The sequence below is a fragment of the Trachemys scripta genome, chromosome 23, assembly GCF_013100865.1.
Source record: "Trachemys scripta elegans isolate TJP31775 chromosome 23, CAS_Tse_1.0, whole genome shotgun sequence".
Taxonomy (NCBI): domain Eukaryota; kingdom Metazoa; phylum Chordata; order Testudines; family Emydidae; genus Trachemys; species Trachemys scripta.
The window spans coordinates 14,782,220-14,807,601 of NC_048320.1; the positions used below are offsets into that span (position 1 = coordinate 14,782,220).

The 25,382-nt window shown below is 44.5% G+C and overlaps 1 protein-coding gene across 5 annotated transcripts in view; it reads left to right on the forward strand.

The window, feature by feature from the left end:
• The first annotated feature begins 271 nt into the window (after positions 1-271).
• ATP6V0A1 (ATPase H+ transporting V0 subunit a1) overlaps positions 272-25,382 on the forward strand; it is a 46,742-nt gene continuing 21,631 nt past the window's right edge. For 3 of the 5 annotated variants that reach the window (XM_034756220.1, XM_034756216.1, XM_034756217.1), the window contains exons 1-17: positions 272-424; positions 2,183-2,343; positions 2,665-2,743; positions 3,129-3,226; positions 4,778-4,906; positions 11,097-11,200; positions 12,148-12,274; positions 14,153-14,235; positions 15,027-15,120; positions 16,785-16,997; positions 18,724-18,874; positions 20,497-20,636; positions 21,437-21,594; positions 22,238-22,328; positions 23,249-23,367; positions 23,821-24,037; positions 24,854-24,961. In XM_034756220.1, coding sequence (XP_034612111.1) covers positions 2,227-2,343; positions 2,665-2,743; positions 3,129-3,226; positions 4,778-4,906; positions 11,097-11,200; positions 12,148-12,274; positions 14,153-14,235; positions 15,027-15,120; positions 16,785-16,997; positions 18,724-18,874; positions 20,497-20,636; positions 21,437-21,594; positions 22,238-22,328; positions 23,249-23,367; positions 23,821-24,037; positions 24,854-24,961 — 2,028 coding nt within the window. In that variant the 5' untranslated portion in view covers positions 272-424; positions 2,183-2,226. The remainder of the gene's footprint in view (positions 425-2,182; positions 2,344-2,664; positions 2,744-3,128; positions 3,227-4,777; positions 4,907-11,096; positions 11,201-12,147; positions 12,275-14,152; positions 14,236-15,026; positions 15,121-16,784; positions 16,998-18,723; positions 18,875-20,496; positions 20,637-21,436; positions 21,595-22,237; positions 22,329-23,248; positions 23,368-23,820; positions 24,038-24,853; positions 24,962-25,382) is intronic. The other 2 variants (XM_034756218.1, XM_034756219.1) reach the window with 1 other exon arrangement.

The following is a 25,382-nucleotide window of genomic DNA, read 5'->3' on the forward strand; positions in this document are numbered from 1 at the left end:
TGTGGGTGCGACATCGCACGTTGGTGCGCCGGGGGATGCTGTAATGCAAGGGGCTGCGGCTGCGTCGTGCTCCCCGACGCAATATTTGAGTCCAATACGCTGAAGTGCACAGCCTGCCCTGTCATGACGTCATCATATTGCATCGGACCGTCACTGTGCCGTGATGTCACCGGACCCTGCTGTGACGCCAGGGGTCGCGAGTGCCTGTCTCCCCCTCCCCCAGCTACAGCCCCTCCCCCCGTTCCGGGCACTTCCGGTCCAGCCGCCCAAAGGGGAACAAGATGGCCGCCGGGCCGTCGCTAGGAGACGCCCTCGCGTGATCCGGCGCGGCGGCGGGGGGGGGAGGACGTTCGCGTGCGCGGTGACGTCACGGCGGCTGTGCTAATGCTGCGGCGGCCGCAGTAGGGGCTGGAGTGGGCTGCAGGTAAAGGGGGGTCCCGCTGCGGCAGGTGGCGCGGGGCAGTGGGGGCGGGGCGGGGTGAGCTGGGGGCGGGGCTGGGGTCACCCCGCTCTGCAGGGCGCTTGGGGGGCGGGGTTCCCTCTAGGAGAGCCCATGGGGAGCCCCCAGGTGTGGGGAGGGGGGGGCGCTTGTGGTGGAGCTCAGCCCCCCCCTTGATTTCCAGTCTGCCCTGCTGGGGGAGGGGGGGGAGAAATCTGCTAATTAATCTGTGTCCTCAGAGCTGCTCCTGCTCATCTCCCTCGGTGCCCCTGAAATGCCCTTCCCTGCACCCAAGGGTGCTGCGCGCTGGGTGCCAGGACTGGGCATCTGCCGCATTTCGGGAGCCTCTGGTTCTGCCTGTGCCTTCCCAGGCTCCATCTTTTTGCGCATCCGCAACAGAAATAGCTTCCAGAGTCTAAGAAGCAGATTGTGTTACTGTCTAAACCTGTTGTTTACTTTGATGGTCACACAATGCTTTTCTGTAGGGTTTTTATTCGATTTCGCTATGAATACCTATGTTATCATTCTAGTTTGCATACCTGTGTTGTAAGGTATATTATTCCAGTTAAAAAACGTATTTTGAATAAACCCAGAAGCAAACAAATCATCCAGTCCGTTTCAAGGCTTGTTGTTCTGCAGATTTCAAAATGGAAATACAGTGTTTGTGGATGGATTTTTAATTACATGCTCCTGTTCACACAGCATTTGGGCAGAGACAGAATAATTACAAACAACACCTGCGGCCACACAGAGAGAATGTGTCGTACCAGCAGCTAATTCCACTCAGCAATGTGAAGTCAGAAATCAGTGTAGCTAGAACTGAAATAAAGCGTCATTCATTTTCATTTTGGTCTAATAGGCTCAGCTAATTTGAGCCAATAATAATTCAGGACCACTGATAGTGCCAGGTTCTCTTGTGTGGTATTTCTTGTGTTTTAAAACCTGTGTTGAGAGAAGCACTACCCTGCTTGTTATGATAATTTGACAGACCTCCAAATAGTCTGTAGTGGGCAGGGTGGAAATATAAAATCTAGCAGCCGAATGAAGAGAAGAGCAAAAGAATGTGTTCTCCACCCCGACAGTGATGCACTATAACTCCAATATTCAGTGTGCTGCATTTCCTGAACTGCACTAGTGTTGTGTAATGGTAATGCTCGTCTGTTCATGGGAGAACTCTTCCCTGCCAGTTCAGGGATGCTGTCAGCTGAAAGTCAACTGCTTCCCGGATGACACTTCAATAGGCAGCCTTTGGCCTTTAGATACCGTGTGAGTTGGGTTGCCTCGGAGAGCTGCACTCTAAGGGCAAGGCTTAGAGCAGAAAGAGACAGCCCCGGAAGAGCAGAGTTCTTAGATTGCTGAAGAAAGAATTGTTTGTAGTGTGTTAACTATCCCTGGTGCTTTGCAGACCATGTGACGTAACCGGTTTCCCCTCCCTTGTACCACGGCTCAATGAGTAAGATCTATCATGATTCACTGAGGTGTTTCCTTAGAAAGTTATGAAATAGCCTTTTATCAGAAGGTGCTGAAGAGCTACTTGACCTCTCGAGCATCTTATGAAAGAATCATCACTTCCTCTTGTATTATTTTTAAGTCAAAATATTTACAAGCAGTGTGTAGAATTATTCCATGGGACTGTGTTTTATACCTTTTCTCCTCTGACTGTAGGAGGCAAATTGTCCTTTCACAAATGTGGGATTCAGACTCTGCTGTACATTCTCAAACCCTACAACCTTTTTATTTTAGGGTTAAAATTCCACTCCTGGTTTGACCGACACTTGCCTTTCATCATGGGGGAGCTTTTCCGCAGTGAGGAGATGACCCTGGCCCAGCTTTTCCTCCAATCGGAAGCTGCATACTGTTGTGTCAGCGAGTTAGGAGAGCTTGGGAAGGTTCAGTTCCGTGATGTAAGTGGCTGCTTTCCTGTGTCAGTAAAGTGCATCAGATCATTAAGATCCTGGCTGCTGTTTATATGGTCAAGTGTCATAATTCATCTTTGCTATCTCAGTGTCCACTTGTGCCACAGGCACACACATCCACCTAGTTGTTACTTATCAGTAAAGTGGGTTATGCTGCACAACAGTCATATCTGCTGTACACTTTCCTTGCATCATTCTTTAAAAACAAACCACCACTTACCAAAAAAACCCCACACAACCCTGATAAACTAGTAATCATGACCCTTCACATTTAAACATTCCTAAGGAAATGTGTGTTTCTGTTTGCAGTTGAACCCTGATGTGAATGTGTTCCAGCGTAAATTTGTTAATGAAGTCAGGAGATGTGAGGAGATGGACCGGAAACTCAGTATGTCCTTGCTTTACTTTGATGCATGCCTCTAATTCTAGACTAGCTTTAAGGGAAGAAAGCAGCCTAAACGTTTGAAATAATGGGCCATAGCTCAGTGTTGTGTTCGTGGTAAGGTACCATTCGTTTCCCAGTAGGCTAGGCTGCTTTTGGAAAGGTTTGTTTCCTGTGGAGAAGAGAACTTGTGGATCTTTTAAAGCAACCACATGAGCTGTATTCTGATGGAGTTCTGCTACAGATAGGATGGATGTGTGTGGGGGCGGGATATGCAGCTGCTGGTCAGGTGAGGTGATGGGGAAGGTGAAGGTGCAGAGAGACTGATGTTGCAGTTTCATGCTTTTGTTTCTCATAGTGATTCTCACCGTGAAATGTTTTCTGTCTTTAGGGTTTGTTGAGAAGGAGATTAAAAAAGCGAACATCCCAATCCTGGACACCGGTGAGAACCCAGAGGTGCCTTTCCCCCGTGACATGATCGATTTAGAGGTAACAGTGTTTCATTAAGGCTGAACTAGTATCTCAGTCTAGATAGCAGAAGTTGTGCTAATTAGTCTCAATAACTGAGTTCTTTGGAATTTAGTAGTAAGAACGTACAGGGTCAGATCCCCCCCCCCCCCCCCCCCGGTTTAATTCAACAAAGCTCTATTATCTTCAGTGTAGCTTCTCCGATTTATACCAGCTGAGGATCCGACCTATAAGCATTGTGGGGTTTGCATAGTCTGCTGTAACTTCAATGTGTGTATGTATAAGATGCAAATGAATACTTACTTTTAAAAACGAAGGTCCAGATTTAGAACTCATGTAAACTAGTACAGTAACTCCTCGCTTAATGTTGTAGTTATTCTCCTGAAAAATGAGACGTTAAGCGAATCCAATTTCCCCATAAGAATTAATATAAATAGGAGGGGGCTAGGTTCCAGGGAAATTTTTTTCACCAGACAAAAAACTATATATACACACACACACAGTATACGTTTTAAACAAACAATTTAATACTGTATGCAGCAATGTTGATTGTGAAGCTTGGTTGAGGTGGTGAAGTTAGAGGGTGGGATATTTCCCAGGGAATGCCTTACTGCTAAATGATGAACTAGCATTCGGCTGAGCCCTCAAGGGTTAACCCATTGTTGTTAATGTAGCCTCGCACTCTACAAGGCAGCACGAATGGAGGGAGGGGAGACAGCATGGCAGACAGAGGCGCACACACACCCTGTGTATGGCGGGGGGAGGGGGGAGAGATGCGCATTGCCCCTTTAAGTACGCTGACGCCACTCTCAGGAAGTTGAGACAGCAGCTGTGTGCAGCAAGCTCTCTCCCTCCCTCTGTGTCCCCACCCTGCTCTATGTGGAGAAGGGGTGGGACAGGGAGGGGACAGGAGCTGGGAGGAGGGGGACATCCTGACATTAGCCCCCCTCTTCCTCTTCCCTTGCACAGCAAGCAAGAGGCTCCCAGGAGCAGCACATGGCAGTGGAGGGAGGGACAGCTGAACTGCCAGCAATTGATAGCCTGCTGGGTGAGGGTGGGGGCTGCCAGTCCACCCGGGTTCCAAGCCCCCACCAGCTAGCTGCAAGGGGCTGCTCTTCCTGCAAGCAATGGACAAAGCAGGCAGCTGCCAAACGACGTTCTAGGGCAGCATTGCACAGCTTTAAACGAGCATGTTCCCTAATTGATCAGCAAGGTAACAAGGAAATGTTAACCAGGAGGACTTTAAGTGAGGAGTTACTGTACAACTCCTCTAAATTGCTGAGGTTGCACCAGTTTATACTGTGTTGGAAGAGTTTGTAGAAGCCTTCCTCAATCCATAAAGAATCTAATTATTAATCCTTTTATTTAGAGTAGCATTATAATAATCTGATGTTTTAAGATGCATGGTGAAGAAGACAGGATGCAGGCAGCATCTAGTAGTTATGGGTAACCTGAATGCAGTTAAGAAAAGATCTTGCACAGCACACTTTGAACTGTGTGCTTTATTAGGGCTAAATAGCATTTATTTTTAGGTTTATTTTACATTTGTTTTCCTCTCCTTTTCTTCCCCAGGCAAACTTTGAGAAAATTGAAAATGAGCTTAAAGAGATCAACACAAACCAGGAAGCTCTGAAGAGAAACTTCCTAGAGCTGACCGAATTAAAATGTATACTGCGCAAAACTCAGCAGTTTTTTGATGAGGTCAGAATATCAGGGGGGTTTAGCGCTGAAACAGCTGGTGGTTTATTGTCACAAATTGCCATTTTTATTCTCAAGAGTGTTATTTTTCAGTTGCTGTTTTGGATGACTCATTTCTATACTTTTTTTGGTTTTTAAGAAACTTTCTCAAATCATTTTCAGTTTTTCATGCAATGCGCACACAGCCAATCATGGCTTTTACATTTTCTAATTATTTATATTTACTGTGTGTGTTCCCAGTAAAAACTTAGAATTAATTGTATGGAGACAGGTTCTAAATAAATCATTGTTTCCTGGCTTCTGAAAAACCTAAGCAGGTCAGTAGGCCGTTTCCCCCTCCAATATGCCGTTTTCTGCTTGGTGCAAGTATGTAAGTAAACCCCAGAAATCCTCTGTTAGGAGGGATGAATATTAAACTTGGATTCTGTAGATTTGTCATGATGGGCCTGATCCAAAACCCTTTGCAATTAATAGCAAGACTCCAGTCAAATGTAGTGAGGTTTTGATCAAGCTCTAAAATGCTCAGTGGCAAGTTCAGGACAGTGCTACCATTTAGAGCAGAGGTTCTCAAAGTTCTGTACTGGTGCCCCCCTTTCACCTCGCAAGCCTCTGGGTGCCCCCCCCTTCTACATTAAACACACTTTTAAATATATTTAACACCATTATAAATGCTGGAGGCAAAGCAGGGTTTGGGGTGGAGGCTGACAGTATGAGAACCCCTGATTTAGGGCTACAGTTGGGCCTTTGGGTTAGTGTTCATTTTGACCAGTGCTTGACAGCAGCATTGCAAGCACTTTCTCCAGACCAATGAAATGCTGCCCTGCTGTCACCCTGGGTACAGCAGCAAAGCAAAACTCAAACTTGCTGATGAAGAGCCCAGGTGATCTTTACAAAATGCCTTTGTCTTATTAAACATATATAAGCACATTACAGTCTGGCTCTCTCTCAGGAGAGGAAACTGGCCATGTACCACCTTAGAGGGGGAGGGAAGTATTTTGCACAGTATGTGATGCATTGCAGAGTTGGCCATGGAGCGCTGAAGAGCTTTGTGCCTGGCTGATTGTAAAGGCACAAAGTGCATAGTCCTGCAGAATTGGCCTCCTGAAAACTTTATCTAACTATTCTCCTCAGGTGCAGGCATGGTTTTTATATGAGCAGATGAGTTACCGTTAAGGTTGTCCTGCCCAGACTCTCACATGCATCATGACTGATAACATGGGTGCTACTGGCCGTGATCGGCCAGCGGGCTGGGTACTGTATGATTATCTCCTCTTCAAGTGTTGAATGTCAGTTTGCAAGTTGCTGATTCCATTTGGTGAGTCTGTTTGGACAAACAATGACAACCTGATGATCTACTGCTTGATTGCAGTAAGTAACAAGTGTTCTTGCCTGCCTGTTCTAATTGAACATAGAAAACACAGAGCAAGTGCAATTAGTGTTGTATAAAATCATTACTAATGCACCTCTTTTCCGGGTACTGACACTAACACAGGATATAGGAAAGAACACCTAGCTAATGCTTTTCTTCAGGTACCGGATTAACATCATATTTCAGTTTAATCAGATCAAAATCCATGTAATGTTGAAACACAAACCGTGGGTCATTCTGCCCATTTTAAAGGTATTTGTAACAAGTGTTCCCATGAGGCTCACCACCTCAACCAGGCAAAATTTAATATAAATATTTATCCCTCCTATCAACCAATTGGAGCAGCAGATGTTACACTGCAGCATGTAGATTACAGGAAAGCAATAACACATTGAGATTTGTAATACGGTTTCAGGATAAATACTCACTGTGTTACTTTCCATTGAATGTTTTACATTTAGGGCTAACTACTTCTGTTGACAGTGTACGTAACTTTACGCCGCACACACATTGACTATGCTCAATGGATGTTATCGGCCTTTGGAGAGACTTCTTGAGACTCTTTAGATTGTGCAGTCCAGCTATTATCACCAATCACTGTTTTATTTCTTCACTGAAAATACCATCTTTGCACGGTGCCTTCAACACTTGAAGACATTTTTCATCTGTAACTAAAAGTCTGTGTATTCTCAGTTATTCGTAGTAATTAGTTACACAAGAAATGGCTCACAGTTGAAATGACTTTGTACTCGATCTTTGCACATTCTGGAAAAACAGTAGAGGGGGAGGGAGAATGAATAGAATATTAGTCATAAAAGAACAAAATGACACGTCTCCAATGTAGCCATTTCTTGACCATTACATAACACATGCATATATATATATATATATATATTGTTGATGACGATGATGATCCTTTTCTCAGTCTTCTTGTCTTTGCTTATGAAGAGCAGTATGAGCTGGAGAGATTTCTCTGAATCTTTTACCATAAGCATCCTAGAATATGAAAGCGTAAAGAAGACTGGAAAAGTAATGGTTAATGGCATGCAGTCCCCTGTCTCCCTTTCCTCTAACTCCTCTCACCATCTGCTTTCTTTAGTTTGTTTTGCATCTATCATCCTCCTCTGGGCTCTGGATTAGTAAATTAGATGGTGAATTGAATCCCTTTCATTTCTTGTGACAATGAAGGTGAAGGGGCTTGAATTGTATGTGCTACTTACACCTGTCGAGCGCATTTGCAGAGCAGAATTTCTTGTTTCTTGCTGTTTCTCATTCAAGATTTGGTTTTCTCACTAATCAAGGGAAGGAAGATGGCTAAATCTCTAATTTTGGACCTTGAAATTAAGGGACTCCTAATCTGTGAGACTGATACTCCAAAGTTGCTTTAAATGATTATTTGATGTCATTCCCACCATCTTTCTAATTTATATAGTCATATACATAAGAGAGTGTAGGCTTGGGTGTTTGTTATTCAGAATAAGATAAAATCCTCTTTGGAGTTCTGATGCTCTGTGATACTCTACTGCAAACTGGTGAAAATTATGATCAGAAAGGACCTTGTGGGATGGCCAGTCCTCCATCTTCCTATATTGTGTCTGAACAGCTCTCTCCTTCCTTAACAAACTCCCAGTAGCCTGAATAGTCCTGCTACAGTTACATTTCATGTAATAACCGACCCTGCCAGAGGATGGATTTGTTACCAAGATTAACAGAACAGGGCAGTTATCAAGTGATCCATCCCCGTCATTGTGTCCCAGCATCTGGCAGTCAGAGGCTCAGGGACACCAAAGCATGGGCTGGCATCCCTGACTAGCCTAGCTAATAGCCAAGTACCAGAGCTGTTTCCACAGATGTGTTTAAGCAAGAAACTATCCTTCTGCCTTGACAAATACTCTTAAATATAAAATGTGTTGTCAAAAATGAGGCAGGCCTCATCTAGTCTAACACATACCTTACAAAAATCTAGCAATCTACTAACAAATGCAATACAAGCCCCTTTGGTAGAATTGATCTTATTTTCCATAATTTTGTTAGATCTAGGAATTGTGCCATTTTAATTTTAAAAAGTAATTTAAAGTCATTCAGTCTGGGGTGTGTGTGTGTTGATTTGGGGTCCTTGTTCCTCTATGAAACGTTAAGGTTTCCACACAGTTTACTTTTATTTGGATTGAATGCCTAAACTGGTGGAATGGATTGGCTTATAAGGGAGAACGTTTCTTTATCACTCTTTGGAAGTACACTGATGGTTACCTTAATTTTGTCATTTACTTTTACTTTTTGTGAACTGTAGCTAAGTATTCATGAGCAGGCAGTTGAGCTGTGTCTTGTGTGTGGTACCTCAGCCTGGCAAAATTCTCTCCCAGAACAAGTGGCCTTTTTTGATTGGCAAGTAAAATATCTTTCCAGGGTTTTTCATTATGACAATATGTGGGCAGATGGATTTTGTGCCTGCACTTGTAAACTTGCATAACATTTTTACAAGACTGTAGTGTACACACAATTTGCATCTTTAGGGACAAATTCTGCCTTCATGTGTGTGCAGGGAGCACCCATTGAAATCAACTGGAAACCCTGTGCACATCTCAGGGTAGCATTTGGTCCTTTTTGGCACAGAAGAGTTCCTTAATTTCTCCATTTCATTTTATAAACTGCAGGGGTGGAAATTTTGGGACAGAGTTCCTACTGATGCATTGTGTTAATGCTCTGTGAGAGGATGTGGTATTAACATCCTTCCTAATTTGAATCACTAATATTTTCAAGTTATGTTCCCAGGAATTTCAGCCCGTAAATTACTTTCTATTTATTGTGACTAATTTACAGTTTTCCATTTTAATATGAGAGAGAGAAGGTAGGTGAGGTAATATCTTGTACTGGACCAACTTCTGGTGCTGCAAGGTACAAGTTTTCAAGCTATTCAGAGCACTTCAGGGTCTCGGGAAAGAAGCAGAGTGTCTGAGCTAAATACAAGGTGAGACAAGCAGAAGGGGTCATGAATGTTGGAGGTGGTCACTTGAAATGAAGCGGGCAGTTGGACATTAGATTGTTATGCATAAAGGGTTTGAATTGGGCCATTAAGGGCAGTAGGAAGTGTGGTGTGTTTACAGATTGTTGTACTGAGCCATAAAACTATTGTCCCCGTTAAGTCCCTGGGTTTTTGGTGTCTAGCAGACTTATGAATTTGAGTTCCCAGGCTTGCCTTTAGAAGGTGTTGTGCAGGTTTCCCTCGAGGACAAGTATTGAAAGATCAGATATGGAGTGACTGGTTTGTAAAGAGTGTTCACCCACCAGCGATATGGTGTTATTGTCTTCTATCCTTGTTCTGTGGGAGTTAGTTTGAGAGCATACGATTGTCTGGCTTCACCCATATAGTTGTTGTTGGGGCATTAGATGCATTCGATGAGGTACACTGCATGTTGTGACAGGCATGTCTAGGACCCATGAATCTTGAAAGGTGTGTTGTGGGGGTATTGATCATTGTAGCAGTGGAGGTACATCTGCGGGTTTTGTATCTGTTACTCTGATAGGGTCTGGTGCCGCTTTGAGTGTCTTGGTTTCTGGGGAGCTTGCTTCTGATGATGAGCATGGTGAAGTTGAGGGGTTATTCAAAGACAAGAAGAGGGAGTCAGGAAAGATTTCTTTTCAGATGTGACCCCCCTCAGGTGTGGATTGTAGTTGTTTGATGATACACCACATGGCTTCCATTGTGGAATGGTAGGTGACAACTCGGGGTGTGCGGTCAGTGAATTTTCTTTCCTGTGTTTGAAGCAGGTTCTCCTGTATTTGGATGTCCCTTTCCATGATGACCAGCAAGTCAAGTCATGTGCTTGTTTGAATTGGTGGCACTGGCATAGTTGGTGGTATTGGGTCTATGTACATCACTGCCATATATATTTATCTAGGTGCTGAATATCTTACAAGGGAGGAAAAAAAGGGTATTCACTCGCAAAAATGCATTCTTCAAGTTATAGGCATTGTGCACGTATGGAGGGAGAGCCAGAGTCCTGGATAGACAGGACATCTAGCAGCCGGGACTCTCCGGTTTTATTACTGGCTCTGCCACTGACTTCGCATTGAGAGGTGAAGGGACTAAGCTAAGGTCACCCAGCTTTAGAATGAAAGGATACTATGGGCGCTCCTCCCTGGGATAGTGTCATGTTTAAAGTTCTGTAAAGCGTGCTGTCTTGGGTGCAGCAGAAGTGCAAACTTCCTTCTGGTTTAATCAACTGGACCTACTACAGAAATGTTGCCTGGGCAGCGTTCTTCTGAATCTGGCCAGAGTGGACTGAATTTGAGAGAGTGAAAGGATTCTGACGGCTGTTCCACTTCAAAAGGCAACCCATGTTTGCAACGCCCGTGGCCGCTGGTAAATATATAGACCATGCACAGAAACGCAGCAGCAGCACGGTACAGACATGAATATTTATCAGTACCTCTCTTCATCCATTTTCCCTAAGTTCAGAAAGTAGTGATGGAAGCATGTTGGGACTCTACACCATATTCAGAAAGTTAAGAACATTTTTGGGAACATAACTTTGGGTAAAATTGAACTTCCACCCATCTGCAGAATTATATATCCCACAAGCATCTTGTTTTTCTTTTGCAGTCTCTCGACCCTTTTCCCCACAAGCTTTGCTGAGCCATTCTGCTTACCTCTTGTTTTTCCCCTCCCTTGTGTGACCCTTGGTCTCTGTTATTTCATTTTCTTTTTTTGGCGTCCTTTGGGGGTATCTTCCCCCCCCCCCCCCCGGAAACTGTCTCCTGGTTCCTCGTTCCCTGCATGCCACTAACTAGTTTCATTAGATATTAATTGATTTGTGAATTCAGGCTGAATTGCATCATCAGCAGATGGCGGATCCAGACCTGCTGGAGGAATCGTCTTCGCTCCTGGAGCCAAGTGAGATCGGAAGAGCTGCCCCTCTGCGACTTGGGTAATGGCAACTTTTCTGCTTTCTGTTTTGTCTGTTTGCCTTAATTGTTCTCTCCCATCTGGAATCCAGAGGACTTCAAACACAGCCCCGAGGACCTCCACCCTATCCGTGCCAATCCACAATCACCTAGTAAGGGTCTCCATCCTTCCCCGCCCCGCATCTGCTAACTTTCCAGCCCCCCCCAGCCCAGGGAGAAAGTAGCTGAAAGAGGAAGTCCTTCTCTGGTGTCTTGCATACCAGCACAGAAACCTAGAGCTAGCCTATTCCATAAGCATTTGAGGCCTGATTTTCAAGCTTACAGAAAATTCAGAGCTTCCATTAGTCAATAGGAGCGTAGCATCTTTGACAATAAGGCCACTTATTTTTATCCCTCTTCATTAGTTGATTCCAGGTCACCTTTGAAACAGAAATGTAGAAGCCATAAGCACTTTTGTCATACCACTTTACCAGGACCTAGGAGTTTGCACCAGTGGTCTCCTCTAAAGCAAATGCCTATGGTCTTTGAAAGCTGCGTAGCTTGTTGCTGGCCTTCCTGCCTTGTACAGTCCTTGGCGTGGAAGTTACAGGAGCAGCGTGAAACTGACAGCAACAGGCATGGAAGCCCTATGACTGAAGGGGAAACTAATGCATTCAAACTGTAAAGTGCTTTGTACTTTGTAAGTACGGGACTTAGTCTGCGGACAGTAAGGCTTGCTCTCAAAGTGGATGGAGGATACAGCCTTTGACATGTTCTAGCTCTTTCCTGTGTGTGTGCGTCCGTCCGTCTGTCCATCCCATTTTGATTATAGAACTAACCAAAAACAAGTCGGCTGGATTTTGTAGCTTTAAACCTTGATTTATTAGCTAGCCTCCAGTTAACCTCTTGCAGCTCCAGGTTCTTTGTGTCTGTGCTCTACAAACATTACTAGGGGCAGCAACCTAATCCACAGTTTTTCTGCCTCGTGCAGATTTGTGGCTGGCGTGATCAACCGTGAGCGAATCCCTACCTTCGAGCGCATGTTGTGGCGAGTGTGTCGAGGAAACGTGTTCCTGCGTCAGGCTGAAATCGAAATCCCTCTGGAGGATCCTGTGACGGTAAAATGAATTGCTTTTCATGGAGGCAAAATACTGTGAGATCCCAAATGAGTAACAAATGTACAGTCAGACTTGGGCCATGATTCTGCAATGAGTTCTGTGAGGGTGGGCCTCTTCACCCTATCTACGTGCATGGAGTTGATTGCAGGATCAGGTCCGGAAATAACAAAGGCATTTGTATCTGAGAAGCGGGTTCCCCCTGAAACAGCCTGAGTTCAGAGTTGTTTTTCACCTGCATTGCATGTTCACTGATGTTGCATGTTCTTGAGACGTGCATGACTGCACCGTCTTCACTACGGTCCTCCCTGCCTGCTCCTTGTGTTAGTCATCCCCTCTTGTCTTAGGGCTAGAGTTGCAGGATCAAGGCCTTCACTTGTAACCTCTTTGGGATAGGGACTCCTTTACTAAAGTGCCATGCCCATCTACAGGACTGTGTAAGTATTATTCCTCTCTGCAGCGGAGGCTGAGCACCTCTTGCCTTGTTTGGGTGGTAGTGGTGACCAGTTTGGAAGTCTCTGTGTAGAATCTGTTGCTCATTTGGAGTCTTTCTTGCACTATTTTAAAAAAATCTTTCCTTTTAATCTTTTAAAGATGGTCACCAAATGTGAGCTTCAAGGTCTTTTAGTAGCTCTTAGTTCTGTTGGCCTTCCTTACAATTTAAATGGTAAACATTCTGACTAGGAAGGATGCTTATTTGATGTTGTTAGTGGCATGCACTGATGTATAGTACCCAAACATTGGAAACTCTGCAGCTCCATAGCTGCTTCAGTTAAGAATTAGCAAAAGAAGGACTGTGGGCTGCAGTGAAATAACAACTGAATGATGTTTCCAGTCTTTATGTCCTATTTTCCCGATGAATTTGGTTGCTGTGTTGCTCTACTGATTGCTGAACTGAATACCAGCTGTCTGCCGGAGAGGGACTATATTCTTAATTTAAGGAAGTGTTGGACAATGAGGTTACATCTAGTGTAATTATTCTCAGAAACATGAAGCTAAATTTCCTATGTAAGGTAGAACAACATCTTATCTAACTCCCCTTTCCTGCATTTGTTAATATCTAAATCCAAACAGCTGCCCAAAGAATGTGCTGTGAACCTCCCTGGGGAATTCCAGGTTTTTAGGCCTTGGGCATTCTTGTAATTAAATATACCACATACATCACCTTATTTCCATTCATTCTTTTCTTGCTGCTTTAAGTCAGAGTGGGGCTGAGTGGAAGAGATAGTAATACACACCTAACTGCAGCCAAATGTTAAACAATAAAAACTTCTGATTTTCCAATTTATTCTTGCACAGATTGTATAGCTCTGATAAGCAAATAGAGCATTTAGAGCACTTAGCTCTAGTACAGAGAGACCATTAAACTAAGGGTATGTCTATACTACCTGCCGGATCAGCGGGCAGCGATTGATCCAGCGGGGGGTCGATTTATCGCGTCTAGTCTAGACACGCTAAATCGACACCCCCCCCCCCCCAAGCGCTCTCCCGTCGACTCCTGTACTCCACCGCCACGAGAGGTGCAGGCAGAGTTGACGGGGGAGCGGCAGCAGTCGACTCACCGCAGCGAGCACACTGCAGTGAGTAGGTCTAAGTACATCGACTTCAACTACGTTATTCATGTAGCTGAAGTTGCGTAACTTAGATTTATCTCCTCTTCCCCACCCCCCCAGTGTAGACCAAGGCTAAGAGAGAGTTCCTTTCAAAGTGAGTTTTTTGTGACCGTGTTAGGGTATGTTCTTGACTCAGCGTGCAGCTATAATTTCCTGTATATTCGTACATGCAACAGGGAAAATACGGAGCTGTGTGGTAATTTGCTACAATGACTAGTTCCTGTATAGTACTCGGGTCTTACACTGCATCTGTGTTTGTCTGTTCTAGGGAGACTACGTGCACAAGTCTGTGTTTATTATTTTTTTCCAAGGTGATCAGCTAAAAAATAGAGTCAAGAAAATCTGTGAAGGGTAAGAAGAAATCAGACTTAAAAAGACTTGCGGCTTGATTTTTCAGCTGTGCTCAGCACTTCTGAAAATCAGGTTGTTCATATATTTGTAATGCATCTTGAAAAACAAATGGAGTGTCTTAATATGTACTTTAACAGTTCCTTAAGCCTGTATTAATCAGAAAATCTAGGATGATGCAAAGAATAGCATAATAGAAATCCTTAGTTGACCTTGACATAGTAAACCTAATAAACATCAGCACATGATATGTGTTACTGAAGTTTGTTGGACAACCAAATTAGCCACCCCAAGTTTTTAATCCATAAAGTGGATGAATTGCTTTTGCTGTTATAGGAAAAAATGTGAAAGCGATCAAGTTATCACATACTGAAATGAACTCGTGCTTCTCATCAGAAACATTTCCTATTGGTGGAAGCCAGGGCGTCTGAAGGGCAGTTACATTGGTGTAATAGCTGTCAGTCAAATGCACCATTGATTACTAGTTAAAGGTGCTGTTGAGACTTGTTTTGTTACCTAAGTTCTCAACATATTTTTTCTCAGTTTTGTTGTTTTTTCTCTTGCTCAGAATGAATTTTACACCTGCAAAATGTACTATGTTAATGTCAAGGGCTTGACTTGGATATAGAAGCCAGTGTGGTCAGATAATGGTTTGGCCTTGAGCAAATTTGTGTTGTAGCCGTCTGCCTTGGTGAATGACGGCTAGACATTTTCACTGGCAAAGCCCATTATCTTAAAACACTCCTTTACTGAGCAGGATGTATCAATTTGGCTTTTTGTCTTAAACGATTCAGGTTCCGTGCCTCCCTCTACCCTTGCCCAGAGACACCGCAGGAGAGGAAGGAAATGGCTTCTGGAGTCAATACCAGGATTGATGATCTTCAAATGGTAATGCTGCTGCGTTAGCCTACGGAGTGCTGGGTGGCTCCCATTTGTCTGAGACTAATTGGCCAGGCGAGATGTAGATATGGCTTGTGCTAACAGTTTCCAGTTAAACGAGATGGAGAACCTGCTATGAGATTAAACAATCGCAAGATCCGAGACTAATTTTGTTTCTCTTCTTGGTTCCATTCAGCTTCCTAGTTAGGGAGGGTTAATTTTTTCAGGAGGCTGAGTGAATAACTGTCTGTGTAAATACTAGCATTGGTATCAAAATTCACACTAGCAAGCAAGGGAGTAAGAGAGGAGTGTATGTCTTCAAAGCTAGAAGCATGATGGTCTGAGGCTCTCTTCTTTAGGGTCTTTGTAGATGAAAAAAACAACAGAGTCCTGTGGCCTCTTATAGACTAACAGACATATTGGAGCGTAAGCGTCTGACGAAGTGGGGATTCACCCACAAAAGCTTATGCTCCAATACGTCTGTTAGTCTATAAGGTGCCACAGGACTCTTAGTCTGGATCTGTAAAAAGCGACAAACACGGCTCCCCCTCTGACATTTGTAGATGAAAATGGTCATATCTGTGTTCCCAGATTGATTAAAAGGCCAGCATTAGTTCATGCTGCCAGAGGTTTTCTGCCTGTCTGTGTACTTTCACAGCACGGTGTCCTGGAGATCTGCTGTATTAAAAACTGTTCTCTTGTGCTGCAGCTCTGGGGTCAGTGAAAGCAATGAATAAACAAGTGGTTAGCAGAGAGCTGAATCAGCAACCTGTAAGTTGCCTGGTGCCAGCTCTGTCACCGCTAAATCTAGGGAAAGGGAAGCAAGATGCACATCAGGAAGATTGAAGGGGATTTAATGGAGAGAGAGATTTATGGAAATAAAATGTCAAGAGAGGAATCAGATGCAAAACTACAATGAAAGGCGTTGACTGCAGGGCCCTGCTTTTACAGATGCCAACTCTCCTAGCATGAAGCTGCCGAGACCAGTTGCTTAGCAATCAGAAAATGGGCGAGAATGCAGGAGCAACCGAGTTCCAAGCTGCGCATGATCGCTTGGTCACATACTGCCATTTCCACTTGAACTCGAGAGGCTTTAGAGTCTCTGAAATGGTCTTGGACGGATCTGGAGGCACATTCCAGTCAGACCCCGCCAAAGAACTCGCGCTCTCTCTCTCTCTCTCTCTCTCTTTTTTTCCTCTGCTCAGCCAGTTTTGAGAGCCAAATGTGAATGAATTCTGACCCTTTAAACATAAGCTCCCTGCGTCCCCTACCACCCAAGGTGGAGCTCTTGCAGTGCACAGCACGCAGTCATTTCTCTGCCGCTTCTAAAGCAAATGTCAGTTAAAGCTGGGTGGAGAAAAAAATCTCCACTTGGGGAATCTGAAAACTCCCTTTTTCCCTTGGAATTCTCTGCTGGGGGTGAGGTGGGGCGGGAGGAAAATGGCCTAGAGCTGTTTTGTATGTTTCTTTCCAGGAGTATCTTTTGGCTAACCTAGGGTGCATGTGAGGAGACTAGAGAGCATGTTCCAAACATAGAGCAGGGAGGGGGCGTTGGGCTCTCAGGCTTGTCCATATGCCCTGGCCACTAGCCACTATTGTGTTGTACCCTACTGTGTGCTACAAATTGCAACCGAATCCCTCATTGCTGTCTTTGTCCCGCTTTTCCATGCAAGGTGCTGAACCAAACGGAGGATCATCGCCAGCGGGTCCTGCAGGCAGCTGCTAAAACTATCCGGGTCTGGTTCATCAAAGTGCGGAAGATGAAGGCTATCTACCATACTCTGAACCTGTGTAACATTGACGTGACCCAGAAGTGTTTGATTGCTGAAGTCTGGTGCCCTGTCGCTGACCTCGATTCCATCCAGTTTGCTCTCAGAAGAGGCACTGTGAGTATCTCCTCGCTTTCGAACTGCAGCAGTTGTCACTTACCTCCCATGCAAGTCTCAACAGACCAGCCTCCTTCAGCCAGCTGAACCCTGACGAATCATTGCACCTGAGGAGCCCGATTGGACTGTGGAGTTTTGAAAGGCATCCCTTAGGCTGTATATAAAAATACTTTTTTTAATCTGTAGCAACTATGGTTACCAGAAAAGCACTCCCCCAGAGCTCCAGAAAATGCTGGCTGTTGGAGAGATGGACTGAACAAACATTGGGGATGCTTCAGAGTTGGTTGCTTGCTTGGGCATGGGCATGTAATGCCATAAAGTCAAAACATGGAGATAACTTATCCAGAACAATATCTGCGCCTTTTCCTTTGCTTGGGCAAGTCTGCTGATCTGCTTGCAGCTTGGGTTGTCTCTGCTCATTGGACAGAGGTGACTAGAGCTCTGCAAGTTGGCAAGCCCAACCAATGAGGAGCCCACCCACCAACTGCCCTCCAGAAATGCTTGGAGGGAACCTGGCAGCTGGCACCGGAGACACATCCCTCCTCAGAGACACAAAGTCCACCAGTGAAATACGATTCCTGTCGTCAGCATTTTTATGAAACCCACCAGTTTCCGAGCTACTTCCTGACCTATAGGTCTCGCTCCTGCAAAACCCGAACATGCTTTTGGGTTCTGAACTCCTTGAGGGTCAGGCCCTGGATGATTGGCTCCCCTCGTTCTGAATCCTTCCCCCATACTCAGACCATCTTTCTTTGATCTCAAGTCCTTCAACCATAAAAGCAAACAAGATCTTTAATCTAGATTCCTGTGTATTCTCTCCTCATATGACTAGGGCACTTGCCTCGATTCATGATCAAACAGGAACACACCCTCTGCGCAAAATCATTTTCCAGTGTCGACATGCTTTTCTATCGTTACCTCAGATAGACACAGTTTTGAAGTGAAGCTTTTATGCTTCTTAGCAGCAGGCACTGAGCCTCAAATAATGGCTCGTCCGTCGGATCTGCCTCTTAAGCAAGTCAGATGCTGTGTAGGTGCCATGTCTGAGTGGTGAAACCTGGGACCTGGGTGCTCGACTCCCAGCTGATGAGACGTGACTAGTGGCGTGTCAGGCACAGTAGCACACTTACTCACCTACAGACCTGTCTGGCCAAGCTCCATTCTTACAGCATTTCTGTCGCTCTGCAATGCAATAACTTTTGACTGTCCGTCCAGTCAATTCCAAAATGTCAGGCAATGTTCTAGGCATCAGGGGTTGAGAACCTTATTGGTTTTGGGGAAAATTGGAAAATCAGAATGGGGAACACGCAGAGTCCCTGGCATCTGGTTAGCAGAGCCAGCAGCCGCAGCCACCTCTGTAATTGGCTATAGATCAAAGAACTAGTTGATGGGAGTCATTAACAGAGTCCTGCATATGCCCCCACCTCAGGGCTGCCCATCCACCCAGTACGGTTCCTAAATGTTAATGCCTGTGACTTATGTCCCAGACAGGAGAAATCGGAATGGGGGAGAATATTGGAGGGGGGGGCACACAGGGGGTCACAAAGGCAGGGGGAACTTTTTCCTAAGGCTGCAGTGTGTTCCTGCATTGTGCAAGTGGACCACATACATGCAAGTTCCCTGCAGCTTTCCTGATGCCAAAGCGAAGTAAACCTGCCCCTCTGTACTTGGCTTGTCTAGGGAAGGAGTCACCGCTAACCTCAGTTTCTGTTTGTTTTTAATACAGGAGCACAGCGGATCCACCGTTCCATCCATCCTGAATAGGATGCAAACCAATCAGACCCCGCCAACTTACAACAAAACCAACAAGTTCACTTCTGGCTTTCAGAATATAGTAGATGCATATGGCATTGGAACTTACCGGGAGATAAATCCAGGTAAACACGCAATCTGCCTGTTCATCCCTCTGATCTGGTGACTGGGTGGCCTGGTCTCTCTCCTGATACGCAAAGCCCTTGCACAGGATTGACTCCGCTATCTGAGCAAGCGTAGCCTCTGTTACTGTGAATTGTAAAACCAACGTTATTGCTGGCTATTTCTGGAAATGTATAGGCCCAATCATCTGTACATTAATGCAGAATCTACCCCATTACGCTCAAAATTGTCTTAATGATAAACCCTTGCCAGCAAAGAGCTATTTTCTGGGCACTAAACCAAGAGGTAGAGTTCAAAGCAAGGATGAGTGTAAAATGCATTTCCTGGAGTGGCAAATGCAGAAGTGCTCTGAGAGATCAGTCTTATCAGAAAACTTTGATTTCAGGCTAAATTGTCATGATGGTAGTCTGCTTTACAAGAGTACTGGGCTGCAAAATCCAGACTCAAGGCAGGTGTGGATTTAGCAGCTCAGAATATAGCAGCAGGTAGAAATAGGTCATAGAATCGTAGGACTGGAAGGGACCTCGAGAGGCCATCTAGTCCAGTCCCCTGCTCTCATGGCAGGACTAAGCATTATCTAGACCATCCCTGACAGGTGTTTGTCTAACCTGCTTTTACCATCAAACCTGCATCTAACCATCAGAGACATGATCGAGTATCAAGAGGTGCTTGACCTTTTTGACTGGCGGCTGGGGCTCGTTGGAACATTTAAAAAAAATCAAGTTTTAATAACTCTAAATTTGCACACCTGGTAGGTAGAGGTACTCCAATAGAGCAATCTGTCGTATTTTATAAATTAAAGGTGTGAATGACTTAATTTCTCCTGTCCCCTTGTAGTCATATTTGTGTTTAGATTAAAAGGTTTAGTACCTTGTAGCTTCCGGGTACTTGAGCGACTGCATCCCATCAAGCTGCTGCAGGCTTGTGTGAAGGTGGCAATTTCAGTCTGTTTCCATGATCTCCTAGAAGTAGCACAAGTAGTTGTTTCTAGCAACTGAGGATACTTGTTAATGTGCCAGGTTTAAAGAAGTAAAAATGAGACCTTGCAGTCAGGTCATCTGGGAACCAATTGGACCAGAGACTAGAGAAAAGCGTTTCTTACCATTGAGAGAGGCAGAGATGATTGAGGTCACACATAGTCCAGTCTCTCTCTTGCGCAGCCCAGACTAGTGATCAGTGCACAGTTGTTCCAGATGGGTTTTCTAGAGCCTGTCTTCAGTCTCACTACTTCTCAGTGTCTTGATGGTGGGGTATCCATGGGTTCCACAGGGAAGATGATTAAGGTGAAATATGGATGTGTTGGGAAAGAAGAAGCAGTCAGCATGGGCACAGATCGGAGACTTGAGGAGGATGGGAGATTGGCTAGCAATTGCCAGCATCAGAGAGGATATAAATGTCTTTCCTTTTCAATTTAGTTAATTGTTGCTGGAAGCTTCTTTCCACACATGAACAGAGCTGCTTTTATAAGTCCCATGATGGTGATGTAGTTTCTTCCAGTATCTCCAGTGGAGGTTGATCCTGTTTGGAAGATGGGAATGAATATATGAATTGTATTGCTAATGAAATAAGTGGAACCAGAGAGCCAAACAGAGAGATGTCTGGTCTTTTTTCCCCTCCCTTCTAGCTCCGTACACAATTATCACTTTCCCATTCCTGTTTGCTGTGATGTTTGGAGACTTTGGTCACGGAATCCTGATGACGTTAATTGCCGTGTGGATGGTGGTTAGGGAAAGTCGCATTCTGTCACAGAAGAATGACAATGAGGTAAAGAGCGAGGTCAAGCTCAGTTTTGTATTAAAGCAAAGAGACCTAAATTGATCCTCTTCCCCCCCCCGTCCCTCTCCAACTGCCATTCATACCAATCTTTTTTTTCACGTCCAGTTTGTCAAGAACATGAACAAACTAATAGCAAACAAAAGTCCATAGACCACAAGATGATGAGTAATGTCCTTTCTCAGAATTGTGGGGATTCCTTTGGTTTGCATGTAAGTGTCTGAAACCGTGATTCAGACAGACCACGGTTTGCTGGTTAAGCTGTGAGGTTTTCACCCCTGGGGGTGCCAGTTCCCATGACAGGTGGTTGTAAGGCAGCGACTAAGCTGCAGTCAGATGTGTTCTCACTCACGGCCCACTGTCCTAAACATTCCCATAACTTGGTGAAGTTGGTCGTGCTCGCTTAGGTCTTGGATTGACGAACAGATCTGTGAGGACTGAAACACATGGGGGAAGCTGTTACAGCACCTGCCCAGGCTCTGACTATCTCCCCGGCACCTGTTCACACTGAAATGTTAAGAAATTTCATCAAATGTGATATTTTCTGTACGGCCCCTGAGCTGGAAGGTGAGACAGTCCCACCTAATCCACTCTGGTAGGCTGGCCATCTGTCCTCCGGGCTCAGTTTGCGTCGTCCTTGTGCTTGTAACCCCTGCGTCCTTAATTCTTGCCATAGAATGGCGAAGGCTCAGTGGCTTTAGTCCAGGACTGGCAGTCTGGGCCCTGGAATTGGGTGGTTTCAGCCTCTGTTTTTGTGTGTGCTTGTCCTCACTGACTCTTTTATTAAACAGATGTTCAATACCATTTTTACTGGTCGGTACATCATTCTGCTAATGGGAGTGTTCTCCATGTACACCGGCCTTATCTACAATGACTGCTTCTCCAAAGCACTTAATATGTTTGGCTCATCGTGGAGCGTCCGGCCAATGTTCTCGAAAGGCAACTGGACGTAAGTAATTAGGTGCTTGAGAAGTAAAACCATAGGGCTGAGTTCCTGAATCTGTTTTTCAGGGTTTGTAATTGCATAGGAATGTATGCATGGCAGGAACGTCAGCAGTGTTCTTTCTTTAGGAAACGTTTCTTGGGGGGAGCGAAGCCATGTGCTGTGTAAAAGAAATACAAAGAGCTGGAGATGTTTAAGTGAAAATGGCCTTTGGATAAACTGGGTGTCAGTTGGCTCTTCCTGGTCTAGCTCCCCCAACAGAGCCTTAGACGCACTATTAAAATGCATGGAAAGAAGCAAATTGCCTGTAGTTTTCCTCCCTTCCTCCTATGTGTGCATTTCACTGGTGATCCCCTTCTACCCAAAATAGTTATTTAGCTGTCTTGCCAAAGAGCCTGGTTATTCAGATTCAGGCAGGACAGTCCTGCCCTAAGTCTCACATGGGCGTTGAACTGCATGTGGAGGCTGAAACGTTGGTTCGTTAGGCAGGTTCCCAAGTGGCACAAGGATAACTAATGCTCCCATTCATTGTACTGAGATGCACTTCCCCTTCACGGATCAGGAGGAAGCTGGTGTTCTGTGTTCTCATTTTTTGTTGAGTACAATTTTTACAGTTTGTAAAGCTTTATATCTATTTGAACCCAAACAGAGAAGAGTTGCTTCAGAACACCCCTGTCCTGCAGCTGAATCCTGCCGTGGCAGGGGTCTTTAATGGACCGTATCCGTTTGGCATCGACCCGGTAAGAGTTTTTCCTTCTGATACACGTGGCCTTAGACACTTTTCTGGCTTCTGTAACTTTCTGGAGCATGGTTTAAAAAAGCTAAAGGTGTATGTGTTCTCTTAGCAAACTCGGGGCAGTAACTGTTGCGGAAAACACTGGGATGGACAGTGAAGTGGGTTCCATTACTTATCTCTAATATGTCACCTATTAGTGTGATGGTTTCTGGGTACTGAAATGGTGACAAGTAGGAGTTCTGAAGGTCTCTTTCGTTGACCCCCTTTACCTAGCTATTTAGGGCTGCAGTATCCCACAGCACTGGAGTTAGGTTTGGCATTAGGCTTGAGAGCCTGTCATGCATTTCCTAGTAAACTTGTTGTCTCTTCTTCTGCTAAAAGCCACCCATGTGCCTTGGAAATGTGTATTTCCGGGTAACACCATTTGACTTATCTCTTTATAAGCTACCTGGATTCAGAAAACTGCCCTTAAGAATTTCTTTGCATTTGAACTGATCCTGCATTTGACGTTAGAGGGGTATGCTGGTGTTAGAGGCCAGAACTGTATTCAAAAAGGGAACTGCAAGATTCTTTCTCAGGCAACGTCACAGATTGGAGTTCTCAGTTTTTCTCCTGCCACAGCTGGCCACCTTAAAAGTGAGCAAGGCTCAGACCTTGCTCTGCTTAGGTGCCGATAAGATCAGCTGTTACAAGGGAAACCACAGTCCCTGAATTTGAGGTTGTCTGGTAAATGAAGAAACAACAGATGATAGAATGTTTTATTTTAAAATGTATTGGTAAAATTTATAGTGTTTGTCTGTGCCTATTTTCTGTTCCTGGTTAGCTATCTTGTGCTGTGCAGTTTAACATAAGTAAATGCTTCTTTGGTTCATCTGTCTTCCTTTCGCTCATTAATTCGGATTGAATCCATGTTGTTTGTGACAGATTTGGAATATTGCCAGCAACAAGCTGAACTTCCTCAACTCCTTTAAGATGAAGATGTCTGTGATTCTTGGCATCATCCACATGCTTTTCGGTGTCACACTGAGCCTTCTCAACCACATGTGAGTGCTCTGTGTTCTGTTTTTACTAGGACAATACACTTCTACTAGTGCAGAATGTCTGTCTGTCTGTATTAGATTTATCGGGATGAGATTAGATTCTTAGGTTTTCTCATCTAACTCCTTACGCCTTTAAGACTGTGGATCTTGCAGCAGGTTTTAAAATGGAGAGAATTCAACATGAGTTATTTCATTAGTCAGGAAACATTTCATTATGGATATGTCTCATCCTGTGAGACTATATTTGCATATCAAATATTTCTTATCAAAAATTTAGCTCTGAAGATGGTTAGAAATGCAAAAACTCAAGATTCATTTGTTTTAAGACTCTTCCTCTTGTATTATCCATTAAAAGTTAATGTCACTGTCTTAGTCTGCATTAAGTTTATCTAACTCCAGTCATATGTGGTGATGCTCTAACATATGTCAAACTCTCTAATTCTTCTTTCTCTGTAGCTATTTCAAGAAACCACTGAACATCTATCTTGGGTTTATTCCTGAAATGATTTTCATGTCGTCATTGTTTGGCTACCTTGTTATCCTAATTTTCTACAAGTGGTCGGCCTATGATGCTCACACTTCAAAGGATGCACCAAGCCTTCTAATCCATTTTATCAACATGTTTCTTTTCTCCTATGCCGATCCCAGTATCAAGATGCTTTATAAAGGACAGGTATGTGGTCTCACTACAATGATACAGGGTGAATGATCGTTTGTAATATGAGAGAGAGGCTTTCACTCCAAAGAGCTTAACTACTGCAGAGGAAATAAAACATGAAACAAGAACCTAGTGATTTAGGGTAGCACACTTTATCCTGAAGCACCCTGAGGTGTTAGAGAGGCTCTTTTTGTGGCAATTGTGTTCCTACCCTGGGAGTGAAAACAAACAGTTTTGAACTAAAACATTACACAAAGTCCTCAAGAAGGGAAGCAAAGAGTAACTTCCCCAGGAAGAATCCAGGTCTTCCTGAAAGTAACTATCAGATCTTGAGCATGATCAAGACACCAAATACCCTATCCTATTTGTCACAAAGTACCATGGGTTCTTTAGGAACCAGAAGTGGTTAGGACTTACTTTTTTTTATGTCCACTTCAGTAGCATAGTGCCATCTAACTCTGTGCTAAGACACTAGTCCAGGACAGACTCAAGAGAGTGCCACCTGCCAAACGGCTTTTGCCTGCAAATCCACTTAGAGGTCTCTAACCCGAGTGATGACCACGCCTCCCTGGCTTAGGGGGTACAGTCTGATGCGAACACAGCCTGAGGTGATGCAGCTTCAGACAAACAATAAGAACAGTTCAGTCTGCTGGTTTGGGAAGCGATAATTATAACAGGATCTGAAGGATCTGTGTACCAGGGAAACACTTGTTTATGGAGTTATTCACAGTTGAAAGTTGCAATGTGCATGAGACCTGTTCTGTAAAGTACCTTAGCAGGAATGGAACATTCACTGCATCACCTTGTACCGTGTCTCTGTTTTTTCCACAGATAGGGCTTCAGTGCTTCCTGGTGGTGGTTGCGCTGCTGTGTGTGCCATGGATGCTGGTAGTTAAACCCTTGGTCCTTCGCCATCAATATTTAAGGAGAAAGCATTTGGTGGGTGACTGTTTTTGGTATTTCTGATTACAACTATTAGTAGTTCAAAAGCTGTAGGCTCTATCTTGATCTTGGATACATAGGTTCACACTGGGGCATGACCTCTGAAACCCCTTTGCGTGTGTAAGACAAGAGGGTTTTACCGGACACGAGGTGATGCCTGCTTGCCTCTAAGATCTGGCTCTAGCTCTGATTCTGCATTAGAAAACCGGTGTGTAGATACTATTGTAAAATAAATACATCCCGCTTGGGTACTGTCAGCCCATGTAGGAGCACAGAAGCCATCCGTTATTGAACTTGTTTCTGTGCCTTTCCTTGGTGGCCAAAGTGCAGAAGCAGAGATGTAATTAACGGTGAATTGGTCGACAGTAATGTCATCAATCTGATTAAAGGAGTTTGGATCTAAAAGGAGACTAATCTT